Source organism: Pleurodeles waltl, chromosome 1_2 (genome assembly GCF_031143425.1).
Source record: "Pleurodeles waltl isolate 20211129_DDA chromosome 1_2, aPleWal1.hap1.20221129, whole genome shotgun sequence".
NCBI classification, from domain to species: Eukaryota; Metazoa; Chordata; class Amphibia; order Caudata; family Salamandridae; genus Pleurodeles; species Pleurodeles waltl.
In genome coordinates, this window is record NC_090437.1 from 68,004,177 (window position 1) to 68,025,272 (window position 21,096).

General features: G+C 43.6%; 1 protein-coding gene across 1 annotated transcript in view; it reads left to right on the forward strand.

The window, feature by feature from the left end:
- Positions 1-21,096, forward strand: part of TRMT10B (tRNA methyltransferase 10B) — a 101,669-nt gene that overhangs the window by 52,191 nt on the left and 28,382 nt on the right. The window contains exons 5-6 of the mRNA XM_069236447.1: positions 4,202-4,280; positions 18,529-18,596. Coding sequence (XP_069092548.1) covers positions 4,202-4,280; positions 18,529-18,596 — 147 coding nt within the window. The remainder of the gene's footprint in view (positions 1-4,201; positions 4,281-18,528; positions 18,597-21,096) is intronic.

Sequence of the window (21,096 nt, forward strand, 5' to 3'; positions counted from 1 at the left end):
TGTTACCGCCTTGGACACCAACCGTGTTACATAGATAATTGCACGTTTTCTGATATGTTTGACTGCGAGCAAACTTTTTAAACCTTTTGTGTCTCTCCTACATGCTCATGGCGGCCGTGACGCTTTGAATCGGCTCGCTTATGTCAATGTGTTTTACTTTTCAATTTCAATTTATGTGGCAAGAAAAGTCCAGTTAGGAATTTACAACGCCGACAGCTCTAACTCAAGTAAATGCAAGACCCATTGCATTGCAAAAGCATGCTTTTTATATAAGCTTGCTAAGTTAATGGTAAATCTGTAACAGAGAAAGAGCAATCTAATTCTTTTTAAGTGTGTGTGTGTGTGTGTGTGTGTGTGTATATGTATATATATATATATATATGCTAATAAGGACGTTTATTTTTTTGTATTTGTAATACTCATGCTCATTGCATTTTAGGGTGTACCAAAGCGGAAATGCTTGATGCATACTGACATGGAGTCCACTATCCTTGTTAAATCCAGTTTGTAGAGCCCCAAGTATTTGTGTTCAAATGTTCTCCCTTCTCTCTGTTGTGTCAGGCCAGAAAAGGACAGCACAGTACAGTTTAGTGGTCTATTTGAAGTGGTGGCGCTGTTGTTACTTAGGGGCAAATTGATATAGGATATTGAACAACAAGAGCTTAGAGACATATTTACAACAAAGTGATGTGGCACTGCAGCAGCACACATAGAAAAAGCAAAACCAAGGACAAATAAAAGTATTTCTCCTCGTTGTACCATACTAACCGCACCCCTGGGGTGGTGTTCGTTTTTGGCGCTGCTGCAAATTTCCATTTCCTAGTAAATCTGGGACACTGTCTAAAAGCAATGGGTGTTGGGTGGGCACAACCACTGCAAAACCCAATGCATGCCCCTCGGTCGCAGAAAACTGCGCCGGGGGCCCATAGTTACAATGCGCATTAAGCCACAAAAAATGGCTTAACGCCACCTTGCAAATATGGCACAGCACTGTAGGAAAGTACCCTCTTTTTGGCATTGTTACCGCCGATTTTTGCCTGATGTCAGTGTGATATGACAGTGTTTACTGGAATCCTGCTAACCAGGACCACAGTAACTGTGCGCGCGCTCTCTTTCTCTCCTTTCTCTCCTTTCTCTCTCTCTCTCTCTCTCTCTCTCTCTCTCTCTCTCTCTCTCTCTCTCTCTCTCTCTCTTCTGTCTTTCTCTCCTCTCTTTCTCTCTTTCTCTCCTCTCTTTCTCTCTTTCTCTTTGCAAGTCTTCAGTCTGCACGAAGGAATCTCCTTTGGAGTGAAGGAGTCTCTCCCCTGCATCCACAGGCACCAACTGTAGGGACAACCGACTGCCTGGGTCCTCTCTCCTGCAACTCTTCGTCGATCCTGCAACACAGGTGGTGGTCCTTATTGGTCCCCTTCGTCCCCTCTACCAGCTGTCCAACGCGGGAGGTGGTGAGTCTTTACCTTTCCTTGCAGGACAGTACCCCTGTGCACCACGACTCTTGCAGCTACCAAGGCTTGTGGGCTCTTCTTCCGAGGGATCTTTAGGCTCTGTGTAGCCCCGGCCTCCAGCACTCTTCCCTGCAATACGTGGTCTCCTGCCTGCTGCTTCAGATACGTGGGACTCCTTTCTAGGTGTGCTGAGTGGGCTTCACTGCTACCTCTGTGCCCGCTGCCTCTGAGTTGCCTATGGGGGCTACATCCACAACTTCTTGCTGTCCTGACTGCTGGGGGACGGCTGGGATTCACTATGTGGATTGAGTCCCCTCAGACCTTCCTGGTCCCCAGCAGCTCTGCAACTTCTCTTCTGTGACTTTTGCATTTGCCAAGGCTTGTTGGTGGTTTTTCCACACCACTGACGGACTGCAACTCTTCTTCCGACATGGGACATAGACTGCATTATTTCTGGAGCTCTTCCTCTGCTCCTGTGCTGCATAGCCGACTCCTGGTCCTCACAGTCGACCTGGTCCTGCATCTCCAGAAGGGTAGGTAGTGGTTCCTGCCCCATCTGGACACCAACTGGAACTGGACTCAGTCACCTTCATTTGCAGGTCCTCTTGTCTGGATCCATCTTCTGTTTCTTGCAGTCTTGCTTGGGTCTTGCACAATCCTTTCACAAAGTTTCTCTAAGGGTTTGGGAAAAACCATGTACTTGCCTCTTCTCCCCTGGTCGCTGGGGGGGCACTCTGGTACTTACCTTTTGGGGTTCCTAGTTCCTCCAGCTCTCCTCCACAGATTCCAGTTACCTGGGTGGGGGGTCGATCATTTACATTGCATTTGTTTAGCATATGTTTTGGGCTCCCCCTAGGGTCACTATCGTGATTGCACGTTTTTTCTATTTTATTTATATGCTCATTCCTGACAACTAAGGTGTATATAATTGTGTGTTTACTCACCTGCTAGTAGAGTATTGCCTATGTAGTATTGTAGTATTTTAGTATTTGTGGCGGTAAAAAAAAGTACCTTTATTTTTGTAACGCTGTGTGGTTCTTTCATGTGTATAAGTGCTTTGTGACTATAAGTGGTATTGAATGAGCTTTGCATCTCTTAGATAAGCCTTGGCTGCTCATCCACAGCTGCGGCTAGAGAGCCTGGCTTTCTAGACACTGACCACACCTCACTAATAAGGGATACCTGGACCTGGTATAGGGTGGGTGAAAATACTACAGGTACTCACCACACACCAGGCCAGCTTTACTACAAGCACCACCGGAGCGTCACAAAAAGCAGAGCTCCAGTGGCGCTAGGGTCTTGTTAATATGCCCCTTAGTGTTTTTATTGCTAAAAGCTTTCATGATAAATGATGTTTGAGTGAATCATTCAACATAATTCCATCTCAGGCAGTATGGTTGTTTATGGTTCTTGAAATGTTTAGATAGATATCTGTGGCAACGAGGCCATGATGCTTTGTGTTGTAACCTATAGCACCTTAAAGGTTAATGTTTGTTTGATTGATAAAACCTATCAATTGATGTGATCTGATATATATATATATATATATATATTTTTTTTTTTTTTTTTTTTAAATCAATCCCCATCACTAGTCCTACTGCTCAGTTTTGTACTAAATAAAGTTGGTGAAGATTTTCTAGAGGCCAGTGTGCATCGGTTTGCAGTAGTCAATGAGTGGACGGGATCTACCTTCTGATGAAAGTTTAGACTTTACTAAGCATATTCAGGTGTGAGCTCTCTGTGTCACTGGGTTAACATGCAGGATGAATGTAAGTTCTGGATGAAAGATGACACAAGTGTAGAGCTTAAGTTACTGGGGGAGGCAGTTACTCCATTAAAGGTAGTCATTATTAGCATAGCTGCATTGGGTTTAGATTGCCAAAGAGGAATATTTCCTTATTCAAGTTGGTGAGGTGAGTGACGGGATTATTTATTATCCATTCCTACACATCTGTGTCTTAGTGCAATGTTAATGTTTTGTTAATTTGGCTTCTCTTATAGACAGCGGATAAGGAAAGGTAAGATGTGTAACACTGAGTGAATGTTAGAAGATGTAAGAGTGGGTTGGTAGAGTTGAATTAAAACTCACTCCTGGCCTATTTGGATACAGTTTTCTCTTTTCCTTGTTAGCCTCTAGAGGGCTGAAAGTAGATTGCTATAAACATTACTTACCTGCCATTGTAGGATTCGGAGACTGGTTCCACAGTAAATGAGGTTATACGGTTTCATTTGGATAGTTTTCTCTATCTTCCTCCACCTAATAACGATCCTGCACCACAGTGAAATGTGAATCTGAATTGCTTATGCATAGATATATTGATCTCTAGACGGGGATTTAAAGTCACTACTACAAGATAGTTTTTTTTTGCATTTCTAAGCCTCAACATTAAAGGAATTCAGGTTCCTTGGAGACTTGATTATGCCAGTGAGCATTGATGGCCTTTCAAAGGCATGTCCATTTCAGATATGTTTATAGGACAGCAGCATAGGCTACTCTGATTTTTTGCAAGTATTTATCTTAACCAGCGTATACATGTGAGTGGGCATCAGTGTACCACTGTGAGAGAGGTCAGTTTCTTTAAAATAAAAAAAAAATAAAAATCTAGAAGATAGTTGACTAAGGGATTAATGTGTTGATTAGTCATAAGTGAGTCTGGAAAGGTGGATCTTAATTCCTTTGATATATATGTTGTATATACGTTAAACCAAATGTGTACGTGTAAGAAATATTCAAAGACTTTGTGCTGTATTTTCAGATGGATATGACGGAGGAGAGTTACCTTGAATTGTTTCCTTTAGAAGCCATTGTATACCTCACACCAGACTCAGAGCACGGTAAGGGAGTTGTTTATATAATTAAGAAAATGGATGGTGTTTCATTTTAATTTGTGGCTGATGGAAGCAGTGGGGATGGTTTTTTAAAAAGCAAATATATTGCCATTTTTTTTCTGCGATCAACTGTATTATATCATTTACAGGTGATAAAGCATGGGTATGAGGGAGCATGGTGAGAGTTCATTTTCTCAAGGAATCTGGAAGATGTTTGGCTAAGGGATTAAGGTGTCGTATAATAATAGGGGAGTCTGAAGAAGTGGGTCTACAGAACCATGGCAAACCTGAGGTAGTCTCCCGATCTTAAATGTGTTGGGAGGATGTCAGCAATTGGGAGCCTTGAACGTGTGGGATCTGTCTCCAAATTTATTAAATCTTGCTGGTTGGATTGCCGGGTTTTATATAGATCAGATTTTATGTTCATTGGTAGCGCTGAAATAAAATAGAAAGGTATGCTGGGGAGATTGCAAGAGAGGCTTGAAGTTTTCTGTTTCTTTGATAGGAAACTAATAGAGAATCTTTCTGATTTCCATACTTTTCACTCAACAGAATCTGCAATTTCACACATCACCTTCATCATAACTGCACACCACAGTTGCCCTGGTTCCATCCTTATGCTTCTGGACCTGTTGCTGCCTTAGACACTGTAGATTATCCTACTGTACTATCCTCTCTCAATGCACTAGGCATCTGCAGCCTAGCACACCAGTGGCTCGTCTCTTATCATTCAGCCGCTTTTTCTCTGTTGCTTTGGACTCCAAAACATCTTCACTCAGCCCTCTTTCCTAGTCCTCAAAGCTCTCTTTTGTTCCTCTGCTTTTCTCATTCTGTGCTACCGTGCGGTGACATCACCTCATTTGGGTTTTCTTACCATCTTTACATAAATGAAATCTATATGTTGTTCTTACATTTTGTTAATCTTTTCTATCTGATATAGAGATCTAGCCGCAGATCCATTACTTTAGAATCTTCCCTAGGCACAAGACTTGCTCTGGAAAAGTTTTTTCCCCAGGACATTTGTGCATCAGAAGAGGGCGTACCAACGTCATCCATTTGATGTGACATCAATGGAGTCCATATAACCTCCTCTCTGACACGCCAACGTCAGTGCCTTCTTTTCCGCACTTGCAACGTGAATCTGGTGACGGTTTGTTAGGCCATTTTTTTGGCCTACTTCGATGTCTTTGTCAATGGAACAGTGTGCTTTTCTCTGTCTGTGTCCTCATAGTTTAGACAAATGTCGGCCACGGACCCCCACTCAATTTGTACGTAGTGCCTAGGTGAGCACCACAACTCCATAGAGTGCAACTCCTGTCGTCAGCTTTGAGCGAAGGTGCTGCTGGAGCACCAAATGAAGCTTGTGGTGGCGCAGCTGTCAGAGCAGTCTCAGACTTCCCTTCAACCTTGGTCTCCTTCTGGTACTAAAGTCCAGTCACTGGCTTGTTCGAGTCATTCTTGTGTATGTCATTATCTATCGACTTAATGTGGTTAGTCACGACGCAAGTGGGCGAAGTCACGGCAATTACCGACTTCACCGTGTACGGCCTCCCACCTTTCCTCAGAACAAGAGTCGAGGCCTGAGTCCACCCCGTGTTTCCCTCCCTATCCCAGGACGACTCTGACCCAGATGCATGAATTTTATGAATCACTTAATCCTGTCTTTGGAAAATCACCTTCTCCTGGAGTGCCTGTAAGTCACAAGGAGGTGCAAGATGCCTTGAGTGCATCTCCGCCGGGGAGTTTGCCCTCCGCTTCAATTAGGCCAGGGGCTTCGGTTTCAGAAGCTGTGACGGCGCTGGTGCCCAGCCCTTCAGGGTTCCCACCTTTGGTGCTGGTATCAGATCAGCCGACTCCCAGCGACACCGATTGAAGTCGTGCCCCTATCTCCTTCAGACGTTTAGACATAATTTCAGCGCCAGTTGACTATGGGTACAGCGCCGGTCATGCTCCCCTAGCTTTCTGGGGAGTCGCTTCACGTTTGTCCTTCAGAGGAACATGGTTTTGAAGGTGCTGAGGAAGAGTTGTTTTTTTTGCACAATGCTCGGCCTCTTATGGAGGACTGTTGGTTGGCTGATCTAGGGGGCAGCTAGTGGCTTAGACTTTTCTCAAGCCTCGGGCCTCTTTTCCCCACCTGGCCTTGCTACAGAGGTGAGATCCTTTATACTTGACATGCTAAGGAGAGTTGCTGAAGTTTTGGATTTAACAATTCCCTCTGTGGAATTGGCTACTGATCATCTGATTGGTGTCTACCATCATGGCCAAACAAGGATTGAGCTGGTATTGCCTTACAGTGAAGCCCTACATGACATTTTGTTTAGGGGTTTGGAATAAGCCTGCTACGGGGCCACTGTTGATCGGGCTATATCTCATAGGCACCGACCAGCCCCTGGTGATCTGGCCGGCCTTCTACGACACCCTACTCCTCGCAGTGTGGTGGTGCAGGCTGTTTCTGCATCACCCAGTGTTGACCCTCTCCCTCATGTTCCATCTGATAGAGAAAACTTGACACTTGTGACAGGTGGGTTTTCTCCTCCACTAGTTCTGCTCTGTGCGCTCTTAATACGTCTTGCGTTCTTGGACATTTTTCCCATTCATTGTGGGACTCATTGAAACGCATCTTGCCATCATTTGCGGATGATGCCCAGAATGATCTTGCCCCTTTGATCTGAGATGGCCAGTAGGCAGCTAAGTTAATCATTCATTGTGGTATGGACACCACTGACTCTGTGGGCCGGGCCATGGCCTCTTCAGTGGCACTACGTCGCTGTGCCTGGTTATGTACCTTTGGATTTTCAGAGGCTGTTCAAACCACTTTGATTGACATGCCTTTTAATGGTGCCCGTTTAGTCGACACACACAGATAAGGAACCATAATGACTTCCTGACCCAGGGCCGGCTTTAGGACTGGTGGCACCCTGTGCGACAGTTTGTGGCACTCTCCACCCCATGACCTCTTCCTCGGTTTCACTCACTACCACCGGCAAATGTGCCCCTCATCTCTCCATCGCTTCCCTTTTACATACATTCATGTGTTTTAAAGCACTTGTAAAGGCTGGCTTTACTAATCCACTCAGCTAGCCACATAAAATATAGGGGCATATTTAAGAGCCCCTAGCGTCATTTTATTTTGTTTCTTTTTTTACGCTAATGTGGCGTTATAAGTCCAAAAGTGCTGTGCCATATTTACAAAGTGACGCAATGCATGCATTGCACCACTTTGTATCCCTTTGCGCCACATTTTGCCTGCACCAGGTATAATGTATGCAAAGGTGGCATTTCCCTGTTTTTGGGGAGGAGGGCAAAAAAAGGGGGCAAAAAAATCTGACATATTTCTTTGCGTAATTGTTTTCTGGCACTTTTAACGCCTGCTCAGAGCAGGCATTAAAAGGAGGCGTCTGGTAGTTACAGTGGGCCTCTGGGTGCTTTGCAGGATTAGCATCAAAACTTTTTACGCTAATTCTGCAAAGCGTCAGACTAGCGTAAAAGATTTTGACACTAGTCTCCTAACTACTGCCATATTGCACCATATTTTAAATACAGGGCACAGATGGTGGCATTAGGGGAGCGCTAAGGGGTGCAAGAAAAGTGGTGCAGCACTGTGTGCAGCACCACTTTTTTCAAATATGCCCCATATGGACCTATTTAAGAGCTCCTAGTGCCATTCTAACACCACATTAGTGTAGCTTTTGTTAAAGCTAATGTGTTGTTAGGAGGCCAAAAACACTGGGCCATATTTACACAGTGGTGCAATGCATGTGTAGCGCCACTTTGTAACCCTTTGCGCTACATTATGCATGCGCCAGGCATAATGTATGCAAAGGGGGCATCCCCCCCATTAGGGGGGCCAAACAAATGGGGCAAATAAATTTGACAGATTTCTTTGCATTATTTTTTTTTCTGGCACTTTTAACTCCTGCTCAGAGCAAGCATTAAAAGAAAGCTTCCATTGGTTACAATGGGCTTCTGGGTGCTTTGCAGGATTAGCGTCAACATTTTTGATACTAATCTTGCAAAGCGCCGTACTAGCATGTACAATTCTGAAGCTAGTCCTTTAACTACTGCCATGGTGCGCCGTATTTTAAATAGGACGCACACATGGTGGTGATAGGGGGGGCGCTAAGGGGCACAAGAAAAGTGGCGGAGCACTGTGTGCAGCACCATTTTTTTCAAATATGCCCCTAGGGCAGTGCTTAATTTTTAAATAAAAAGGTGCCGGTACCCAAAGCCCTTACTCTTAAATATGTGGCTGCTGCAATTACGTGAACACGTAATACAGAGGCATCGTAATCCTGAAGCCATCTCAGGCCTCTTCAATCCGTTTACAAGCACTCCCTGCCCCTTCAGCTCACTCTCGCGGATTTCTGCTTTTTCCCCATTGTGACGCTTTTTCATTTTTCTCTTCCTCCGTCTTTCCTATATGTGTCTTTTTCTCGCAGTAAATGCTTGAGGCAGAAAAATAAGCATAGGCCCTCAAAAATAAGTGCTGGTGCTCCGCACCGGAAACAACAAACACAAATTAAACATTGCCATAGGGGCATATTTAACGCCACAATATTGTCATTTTCTTACTCTAATGTGGCATTAGAAGGCCAAAAACGCTATGCCATATTTACAAAGAGGTGCAATTAATGCATTGCACCACTTTGTAACACTTTATGCTGTTTTATGCCTGTGCCAGGCATAATGTATGCAAAGGGGGCATCCCTCCGTTAGAGGGGCCAAAAAAAATGACGTAAAGAAATCTGTCAGATTTCTTTGCGTAGTTTTTTTTCCAGCACTTTTAACGCCTGCTCACAGCAGGCATTAAAAAGAGGCTTCCATTGGTTACAGAGGGCCTCTGGGTGCTTTGCAAGATTGCAGGATTATCATAAAAAATGTTCATGCTAAGTGCCAGACTAGAGTAAAAACATCTGACGCTAGCCCCCTAGCTACCGCCATGGTACGCCGTATTTTAAATATGACACACACATGGTGGCGCAATGGGGCGGTAAGGAGTGCAAGAAAAGTGGCTCTGCACTGTATGCAGCGCCACTTTTCTTAAATATGCCCCATAGTTCTGTTTTTTGCAGCAGTCCTATTAACTCTCTATGCTACTTCATGTTGAGTCAAAGCTGCCCCTAGGCAAAACTCGGATCTCTCTTTTTAGCAGGAACATTAATCACAAGAGGTATCTTGACATTTTAATTGTTTCTTGAAGGCTAAACGCACAGGGAACTTTTCAGCAGGTGCTTTTAAATCCCAAGTTTCATAAGTAAATGCTACACACAGCATCCCCCTGAGGTCAGCGCTTGGTGCTGTTGCACCGCTCAAAAACCAGCCCTGTCCTGACCTGTTATAGAGAGCTGAAAACTTAGCTACACTCACGCTTCAGGCTTGTTTGATACCTTTCTTGTGTAGGCATTGCCGTTTCCTATCTGGAACTACTTGTAAACTAATACCTCTTTTTATGTGACTGCCACTACTAACTACAGCTTATTAGACAGACTATGATGGATGGTTATCAGTCAAAAGGCACCCCTAGCCTTGTTTTCCACATCAAGACCTGTAAATAAATAAGCAGACTGCTATTGAAGGCATCGGCACACTTGACGTACCCCCTCCAACTTTGCTACATCTAGTTTTTGCTGCGCTGTGTTAAAGTGGTTCTAGTATCCTCACGTCATTTGTGCCCATATGTAGCCCACTCCTCAATGACACACACTCATATCACAAACAACTGCCTCACTGCTGTTTGCAATATCGATCTCACACAGCCTACACCATTCAAGGCCTTTTCCCATCGACAGGCATGCTCCTACATAATTCAGAGCCTGAAGCAGCAGCACTTCAGAACCACTCTGCAGGCAGCAACTTCCTGTGTAAATGCAGTAACAATGAGCTCATGCTGTTTTTGTTCTACGTGGCATTATCTTTGATAATCCATTGAAGTAATATGGCATCTGTCTCTCTCTTTTTTGGCTGTCACCTAGTAGACTTTACCTTGATGAGCTGTTGAGTTCGGAATTCACTGCCACTCACTGTTTTATTAGATAGTCTGCTTGTATTCATTTGCAACTGCATCCAGGTGATGCAGGAGAACCTTGCAGTGCGAATTCAGCTTACAAATTGAATTTTACTAGGGCTGCCCTTTCAGGGAACAGGGTGGTAATCATTTTGTACTTGAGATCTGCCCTCTAGACAATCTCAGTTTAATCATATTAAATTCTGCAAGAAGGTTTTTTTTAAAACTATATATTCAATGGTATGTGTGGCTGTAGATACACATGCTCTGCACGCTCCTACCGTCTTGTTTTGGGCTCTGAGTGTTGCTTGTTGTTTTTCGTCAAGAGTATTTTTGAGTCACAGGATCGAGTGACTCCTCCTTCTTGGTGATACTGAGCATGGGTATTGAGTCCTTTGTTAGATTGTTGTATCTCTGCCGTCGGGTTCAGACATGTACTTGTTTGCTCCATCTTCGACTACTCTGGTCTGAGATTTTCTTCCCATCTATTGTTATTTGGATCGTGCTTTCACATCTGGCCTTCATACTCGCTAGCTCGTCAGCTCCAGTACCAACCGCACGCCTTTTGGGGCAGGCCTGCCTCCATGTGGTGCAGAAGAAAATGAAAACTGATGGAACGGACACCATTTTGTTCCCGTCCTTGGTGCCACTCCAAGTTTTCCCACATCGACCATCACTAGGTGTGTGACTTGTGTCTCTCACCAGCTCATCAGGAGGCACATGTATGTGTGTCGATGGTTCAGATCAAAGAAGACCCTTCAGGATCGAAGAACGTGCAGTTTGGAAATTGCACATAAATCCCCAGAAGACACCCGGACATCTTCAGGGAAGAACATGCGCAAGTGGAGCCTGAACAGGAGTATGCTGTCTCCATTCAAGATTCAGACTCGGACATAGAATCACAACACCGAGAGCCAGGAGGTGACGCCGGCACAGCGAGTGAGTACTGTGGCCCCTCCTGCTCCCACTAAAACCCATAAAAAGACCCTTAATGAGGTCGCCGGACCACCACTGCCACCAGGCCATGGTCAGTCTCGGAATGATATTTCGGCCTACCCCGCCTATTGGCTTAGCACTAAAAATACCAAAGGCTACTGCCGCGCCTTCGGTATGGACCTCCTCCATTTCAGGCAGAGAGACAACCAGCACACACTCGGCACCAACTGTCTGATCCGAGCCAAACCTCTTCTGCATCGAAAAAGGTCCTTTGACCGAAAAGCCTGGTACGGAAAGAAAAGGACACTACTCCTTTGGAGCAATTGGATTCCAGTCACTCCTCCACCACACCATCTCCTGTTGAGCCGATACTGGAAACTATGGACGCAGAACAGCGCTGCTTGTACAAGCAAGAAGGCACAGAATGCATTGTAGCTTCCCCCTCTGTTACTTTTAAGAGGAAGTTCTCATTCCAGGAAGAGTTGGACACCTCACGGCTTCCAAAAAAGATTTCAAAGGACAAAGCCACCACTTCATCAGTCAGGCCTTTACATCTTCCTCCTCCTCCTCCTCCTCCATCCTCTTCTCTTCCCCCGCTTCCCACTATATCTCCACCTCATTCTCCTCGTCATTCTCTGCCTCTCCTACTGCAGGTGTTCACCATTAATTATAGGAGAATATTTAGGGGACACATATCAAGATCCAGAACGTTGGGATTCTTAGGATCCAGATACACTCATTACACTGGGTCCAGACCTACATCTTGCACAACCCTCTCCTCCAGAGGATACTTCTAGCTACCATCAAGTCATTGCTAGGGCAGACACTTATCATAATGTGCAGGAGCATAAAGAGCCTAGCCGTTGTCGCAGCACATCTCAGAAGACAGAAAATACATGTGTTCCCTTACCTAGACAACAGGTTTATCCAGTCCTGCGCACTACAGCAGTATCAGTCCCACACTCAAACTACGGTAAACCTTCTTCACAAATTAGAGTTCACAATCCACTTTCTCAAATCACAACTACAACCTCTGCAAATTCAACCATATCTGTGAGCAATTGTCGACGCAAAACGGGAATTAGCATATTTCAATCCAGCCCGTATTCTCAGTTTTCAACACCTTCCTCAGTTTCAAGAAAATCACACTTACACAGTCATGCGCCTCCTAGGGATGATGGCATCCTACATTGCCATACTCCATCATGCCTGATTCAACATGCGTCCACTGCAGCAATGTCTGTCTCATCAGTGGTCTCAGTCACAGGGTCACCTTCATGATCTACTGTTGTTATTCTGCCAAACCTACCACTCTCTGCAATGTGGAACTCCACCAACCTATTAAAAGGGCGACCTTTTCGAGACCCTGTGTTACAGCTTATTCTGACCATGGACGCATCCCTGAAAGGTTGGGGAGCACATCTTCAGGGCTTCACAGCTCAGTCACCAATCCATGTACATCAGTTATCTGGAGTGTCAAGCAGTACTTCTAGCCTTGAAAGCTCACCTTCCTCACCTCTCTCACAAAGTTGTCTTAGTCCAGACGGACAACATGATGCCAATGTATTACCCACAGAAACAGGGGAGGACACGGTCATTACATGTATCACAACTTGCACAAACCATATGGAAGTGGGCTTATCACCACCACATTCAACTACTGGCAGAATATCTCACAGGGACGGACAACTACTTTGCAGACCTGCTCAGCAAGATGCATTAACAAGTCCACAAATTTGAACTCCACCTGCAAGTCCTTCAAAATTACCTTCAAAAGTGGGGAAAACCTCAAATAGACATTTCCGCCACAGCAAAAAACGCGAAATGCTCAAACTTTGCATCCAGGTACTGTCTCCACTGTCCAAGGGCAATGTGCTATGGATGAACTGGTTGGGAATATTTGCCTACACTTTTCCACCTCTCCTCCCTCATTCCATTTCTGGTCTGGAAACATCAGACAGACATCTCTCACCATGATCCTAGTAGCTCCCACTTGGGCACGCCAGCCTTGGTGCACAACACTTACGTACTTCTTGCAGGTTCCCTACAAGAAGCTCCCCAACAGGCTCGGCTTTCTCACAGAGGCTCAGGAACAAATCAAAGATCAAGACCCCAAATAACTCAGCCTTTCAATATGGTTCCTGAAGCCATAGAGTTTGGTTTCCTTCAGTTGCCCTCTCAGTGTATAGAGATTTTTGAGGAAGCTCATAGGCCAACAACTAGAGCATGTTACATAGCAAAATGGTGTTGTGAATCCTAGTTTGTTTTAATGGGAAACAGGCGTTAGCTTAGCCTTTGTCTTGCAGACTCGTTTCCTGTCACCTAGTGACTTTTACCCTACTTAGGTTGCTCTGTTTTAGCGCATTTATTTAATTAAATCTTTTAAGATGGCTGCCTTGTTTTAAGTTAGGCCCATGTCAATATCAAGCGACAAAGATAAACAAAATGTAGGTGTTCACATTAGGTACTGTCCCTCTTCACACCTTTGAGGGAATTGTTTATATAAATTACCATCCCAAGCATGTCTTATTAACTATTGTTTGGGAACAGAGGTGCCTACAGGGGTCCGAGCATATCTGTATAAATGCACCTCACTTAGTTAGAGGGATTCCGACCAGATGCCATTGCTGCTATCGATGCTAAATGTTGCCTTGACGCTGACCCAGTCTTCGTGTCCCGACTGAGTCTGAGCTAGAGACCTCATTCCAAGGTAACAAGGGTTGGGGGGGGCTCTTCTCATGGATATGGCATTGGCAGATTAGGTTTATCACACCTCTTTTAGGTTAGAGATTAGGTACATGACTTTAGGGTATTAGGACACATATTATATCACATATCACTTCAAGTCATTGCAAGATGGTGGGGGTCTTTGTATTAATGACTCTTGTCTTTACCATTCTGTTTCTTGCACTGTTCATTATCCTAATCATTGCAGCCCATGCAACTTATCTTAGATAGCAGTCTTCTTAAAATAAAACATATTGATACCTTACTACATCTTCTTCATTGCCTGTGTTTGAATGAGACCTGTTGTTAATGTGAGAAAGGGGTAATCTCAGTTTAACCACGACACTCCTTGAGTTGTTACACTCCTGAGTCTATGCATAAAGACTGCCAGAAATCACCTTTTACTATTTGGGTTTTTGATGAGGTGCTGCTTGTAAGCCGGAAGGGTTGGGATGACAGTTGCGACTTGTAGGACTGGCATAGTCGCCTACAAACATAAGTACTGTCATCCTTAAAACAGCAGTCTTGCCTAGAGCAAGAGTCAAACTACGACAATGGAAACATTTTGTTTGCTACTGCCAATCCAGACACATTGACCCCATTAAGGCATCTGTACAAGATATTATTTGCAATTTGCTTCACTTGCAAAAGGCAAACCTGGCTTACACTTCAATACATTTACATATTGCAGCTTTAGCTGCCTATTTACAAAACAGACAACATATTTCTCTGTTTTGAATCCCAGTTATGAAAGCCTTCATGGAAGGACTTAAGAGTAATCCCACCTAGTTCCATCCTGGAATCTTAATATTGTACTCAGTAGGCTCATGGATCCATCCTTTGAACCTCTTTTCAGTTTCCTTTTTTGGGAATTGCCTTTTTTAGTCGCTATTACATCACTCAAACACTGTGAGTGAACTCCAGGCATTAACTTTAGAAGAATCATACTTCCAAATACACAAAGACAAAGTGGTGCTTTGTACAAACCCAAAGTTCTTACCTAAAATGGTTTCTCAGTTCCACATTAGCCAAACAAATTAGTTGCCGGTTTTCTTTCCACAACCTGACTCATTGGCAGAAAGAGTGCTCTACGCTTTAGACTTTAAAAGAGCACTCCTATATTACATTGGCAGGACTAAAGAATTTAGGAAAACTAAACAACTTTTTGTAGCTTTCTCAGGACCGCATAAGGGGAATGCAATCTAAAAAAATAACATCGCTAGGTGGGTTGTCAAGTGCATACAAACTTTTTATGCTAAGGCAAAAAGACAGCTGCCACAAGCCCCAAGAGCACATTCCACTAGGAAGAAAGTTGCCACTAAGGTGTTCTGGGGAAACATTCCTCTAGCTGACATTTGTAAGGCTGCTACTTAGTCTACACTGCATACATTCACAAGCATTACTGTGTAGATGTACTAGCACATCTGCTAGCCAAGGTAGAACAGGCTCTCCTTCGAACACTTTTCCAGACAAAACAACTCCCACAGGCTAGCCACCACTTTGTGGAGGGACTGCTTTTCAATCTGTATGGAGCATGTGTGTCTACAGCCACACATGCCATTGAACAGAAAATGTAACTTACCCAGTAGACATATGTTTGTGGCATGCAGTGCTGTAGATTTCTTATGCGCCCACCCTCCTCCTGGACGCCTGTGGCAGTTTCAGTTACCTTCCACTTGTGTGTGTGTGTGTGTGTGTATACAGGGAGTGCAGAATTATTAGGCAAGTTGTATTTTTGAGGATTAATTTCATTATTGAACAACAACCATGTTCTCAATGAACCCAAAAAACTCATTAATATCAAAACTGAATATTTTTGGAAGTAGTTTTTAGTTTGTTTTTAGTTTTAGCTATGTTAGGGGGATATCTGTGTGTGCAGGTGACTATCACTGTGCATAATTATTAGGCAACTTAACAAAAAACAAATATATACCCATTTCAATTATTTTTCATTACCAGTGAAACCAATATAACATCTCAACATTCACAAATATACATTTCTGACATTCAAAAACAAAACAAAAACAAATCAGTGACCAATATAGCCACCTTTCTTTGCAAGGACACTCAAAAGCCTGCCATCCATGGATTCTGTCAGTGTTTTGATCTGTTCACCATCAACATTGCGTGCAGCAGCAACCACAGCCTCCCAGACACTGTTCAGAGAGGTGTACTGTTTTCCCTCCTTGTAAATCTCACATTTGATGATGGACCACAGTTCTCAATGGGGTTCAGATCAGGTGAACAAGGAGGCCATGTCATTAGATTTCCTTCTTTTATACCCTTTCTTGCCAGCCACGCTGTGGAGTACTTGGACGCGTGTGATGGAGCATTGTCCTGCATGAAAATCATGTTTTTCTTGAAGGATGCAGACTTCTTCCTGTACCACTGCTTGAAGAAGGTGTCTTCCAGGAACTGGCAGTAGGACTGGGAGTTGAGCTTGACTCCATCCTCAACCCGAAAAGGCCCCACAAGCTCATCTTTGATGATACCAGCCCAAACCAGTACTCCACCTCCACCTTGCTGGCGTCTGAGTCGGACTGGAGCTCTCTGCCCTTTACCAATCCAGCCACGGGCCCATCCATCTGGCCCATCAAGACTCACTCTCATTTCATCAGTCCATAAAACCTTATAAAAATCAGTCTTGAGATATTTCTTGGCCCAGTCTTGACGTTTCAGCTTGTGTGTCTTGTTCAGTGGTGGTCGTCTTTCAGCCTTTCTTACCTTGGCCATGTCTCTGAGTATTGCACACCTTGTGCTTTTGGGCACTCCAGTGATGGTGCAGCTCTGAAATATGGCCAAACTGGTGGCAAGTGGCATCGTGGCAGCTGCACGCTTGACTTTTCTCAGTTCATGGGCAGTTATTTTGCGCCTTGGTTTTTCCACACGCTTCTTGCGACCCTGTTGACTATTTTGAATGAAACGCTTGATTGTTCGATGATCACGCTTCAGAAGCTTTGCAATTTTAAGAGTGCTGCATCCCTCTGCAAGATATCTCACTATTTTTGACTTTTCTGAGCCTGTCAAGTCCTTCTTTTGACCCATTTTGCCAAAGGAAAGGAAGTTGCCTAATAATTATGCACACCTGATATAGGGTGTTGATGTCATTAGACCACACCCCTTCTCATTACAGAGATGCACATCACCTAATATGCTTAATTGGTAGTAGGCTTTCGAGCCTATACAGCTTGGAGTAAGACAACATGCATAAAGAGGATGATGTGGTCAAAATACTCATTTGCCTAATAATTCTGCACTCCCTGTATATATATATATTTGTACGTATATTTGCATGGACATCATTTTCTATACTTCTGTACTCTTTCTCATCGGCCTGCTGGAAAATAGTTTAACGAGGGGCTCAATGCCCATTCGCAGCATCACCGAGAAGAAGTCACTTGATCCTGTGACTCTAAAATGCTTCTTCAAAGAAAAACAACTTGCAACACTCCGAGCTCAGCAGTAGATGGCAGGAGCATGCAGAGCATGTGAATCTACAGCATCACATGCCACAAACAGATGTCTACTGTCTAAGTAAAATTTTTCTTCTTCCACTTTGTATTCTGTAACGTCACAGGTAGTGGCATTCAATTAACACCCTCCAAAAAGTCAATAACACACACAAAGCATATTAAAAAGAGTCCTGCTCTGGAAGCACAAACTGTATTACAGGAATTGCAACATTCCACTTTAGACATTGAATTAACTGTTACGCCAAGGAATGGCTTCTTGCAAGGAAGGGTGACTGGTTTCGAAAGTAGGAGACACAGAGCAAGCTATGATGACCCATTGGGCAAGAAGGCCAGTTGTGTTAAGTTACTGACTCTCCTTAAATCTTTTGTTAGATGTGATAATGCAGTGAGCAGTCCTCTGTTCCAGGCATGTATTTTTTTTGTTTCTTCATTTGCAAGATGAATACGTGTTCTGTGTAAAATTCACAACTAAAACTGTAACCATAATAAAACCACTACTACACTGACATAGTGCTGGCCTTAGAGGTTCCTGGGTCCCTTTGCAAGTTTTCTGCCTCCAACAGTGAGAACAAATATTTACTTTCTGAATCTTGAGACTACAGTGTGGCTTATCAAGTCCTGTTCTGTCTGGCCCATGTTTGCTAAAAAAAATGTATTTCATGTAGAAGAAACTTAATATGCCTACTCTGCAAGCTACTTGGGGATGGGCTATGCTCCTTTCTGTTTCTTGTACCTACTCCCACCAATTAAGGTGCTGTTAATGGCTACTGTATATGCCATACGCGGCTTCTTTTCTCTTCTTTGTCTGTCTTTTCTTCCTTCTTGTTTTAGTTTCCTCCTGCATATTAAGAATTAGGCACTCCTTATGAGGACCGAGTGTTATCCACCAGCTTGACATTTGAAGAAAAATCTTAAAAAGATAGCTTTGCAGATTCATTTTTAAAAGCTAGATTTGAAGAGTTATCTTTAAAAAAAATGATTTTCCTTGTAGTAGAAACAGTTAGTCACTGTGATGTTTCTTGCTAAAGCCTATGCAGTGATACTATGGGTGAACGGTAGATGATGTAGTCATTGTGTTTTTTTTTTTTTTTTTTTTTTTTTTTTTTTTTTTTAGCCCTTGAAGATATTGATCCACAAAAAGTTTACATCCTCGGTGGACTTGTAGATGAAAGCATTCAAAAGGTTTGTAAGCTGCATGTTTTTAGAACACCGTATAAATGTCTGCTTGATTTCTAAGTTCAAGGTAGTTGAACTTCTGGTGGGTCATGGATCTGTAGTCTATGCAGAATGAAATGTTTGGAAGTGTCTGACAGTGGAATACATTGAGCAATGCTTCTGTGCCTCTTGGAACTAAAAACAGTTGCACTGCAATGGTGGGGCAGTGTCAAAGAGTTTAACCCCTTTTTTTGGCTGTTTGGGGCAGTTCGCGCTTAGGCCTTCATAACTTTATGTTCACATAAGCTACCCACGCCAAATTTGCGTCCTTTTTTCCAACATCCTAGGGATTATAGAGGTACCCAGACTTTATGGGTTCCCGTGAAGGAGACCAAACAATTGGCCAAAATACAGTGAACATTTTGTTTAAAAAAAAAATAAAAAATTGGGGGAAAAAAGGGCCTGCAGGAGAAGGCTTGTGTTTTTTTTCCCCTGAAAATGGCATCAACAAAGGATTTGCTGTGCTAAAATCACCAGCTTTCAGGAACAGGCAGATTTGAATCAGAAAACCCAATTTTTCAACACAATTTTGGCATTTTACTGGGATACACCCCATTTTTACTATTTTTTTGTGTTTTCAGCCTTCTTCCAGTTAGTGACAGAAATGGGTGTGAAACTAATGCCGGATCCCAGACAGCTAAACATTTTTGAAAAGTAGACAAAATTCTGAATTCAGCAAGGGGTAATTTGTGTAGATCCCACAAGGGTTTCCTACAGAAAATAACAGCTGAAATAAAAAAATAAAAAATTAAATTGAGGTGAAAAAAAAACTGCACTTTTTCTCCACGTTTTACTCTAACTTTTTCCTGTGATGTCAGATTTTTTAAAGCAATATATTGTTACGTCTGCTGGACTCTTCTGGTTGCGGGGATATATAGGGCTTGTAGGTTCATCAAGAACCCTAGGTACCCAGAGCCAATAAATGAGCTGCACCTTGCAATGGGTTTTCATTCTATACCGGGTATACAGCAATTCATTTGCTGAAATATTAAGAGTGAAAAATAGGTGTCAAGAAAACCTTTGTATTTCGAAAATGGGCCCAAGCTAAGGTGTTGTGAGGCAGTGGTTATTTGCACATCTCTAAATTCCAGGGAGCCCATACTAGCATGTGAATTACACGGCATTTCTCAAATAGACGTCTTTTTTACATACTGCCTTACATTTGGAAGGAAAAATGTAGAGAAAGACAAGGGGCAATAACACTTGTTATGCTATTCTGTGTTCTCCCAAGTCTCCCGATACAAATGGTACCTCACTTGCGTGGGTAGGCCTAATGCTCGCGACAGGAAACGCTACATGGACACATCACATTTTTACATAGAAATCTGACATGTTTTTTGCAAAGTGCCTAGCTGTAGATTTTGGCCTCTAGCTCAGCCCGGCACCTAGGGAAACCTACCAAACTTGCACATTTTTTAAAACTAGACACCTAGGAGGATCCAGGAATGGGTGACTTGTGGGGTTCTCACCAGGTTCTGTTACCCAGAACCCTTTGCAAACCTCAAAATTTGGCCCCCCCCACATTTTTTTTTCCTTACATATCAGTGGCAGAAAGTTCTGGAATCTGAGAGGAGCCACAAATTTACTTCCACCCAGCGTTCCCCCATGTCTCCCGATGTAAATGGTACCTCACTTGTGTGGGTAGGCCTAGCGCCCGCGACAGAAAATGCCCCAAAACACAACGTGGAAACATCAGAATTATCAAATACAAAACTATCTCTTTTTGCGGGGTGGGGTGGGGGCACCTGCGTTTTTGGCCCTGGGCTCAGCAGCCATCTAGGGAAACCTACCAAACCCAGACATTTCTGAAAACTAGACATCCAAGGGAGTTCAGGGAGGAGTGACTTGCGTGGATCCCCCAATGTTTTCTTAACCAGAATCCTCATCAAACCTCAAATTTAGCTAAAAAATCATTTCTGTGTGGGATCACCGCACCGTACAAATTTCCTACCACCTCCGTCCCCTCAGTCTCACAGTAAAAATGATACCTCCATTGTGTAGGTGGGCCAAGTGCCTGTGAAAGGGAAGAGCCAAAAACATGCTGAAATTGAGGGGAAACCAAAGCGGGTCCAAAAGGGCAGTCTGAAAAAAATATTTTTTAGGCTGACAAGTGCAGCAGAATCTTTATTGGTATAGATGAGACAATGTTGGGTGGTAGGATTTTTGTGGATTCCTGCAGATTCCAGAAGGTTCCATCACAAAAATGTGGGAAAAATTTGTGATTTCCAGCAAAGTTGAAGGTTTGCAGGGCATTGTGGGTAAGAAAATGGTGCATGGTGCATGTGAAGACCACCACCCTGAAATCAACCAGATGTTTAGTTTTCAGATGTGTCTAGGTCTTGTGGATTTTTCTACTTGGCAGCGTCCCAAACTCCAAAAAGTGCAGCCCCCGGCAATCCAAGTGGGACGATTTTGAGAGTTACCAAGCTCTCATGTCCCAAATGTAAAACCAAAACCCCAAATAATC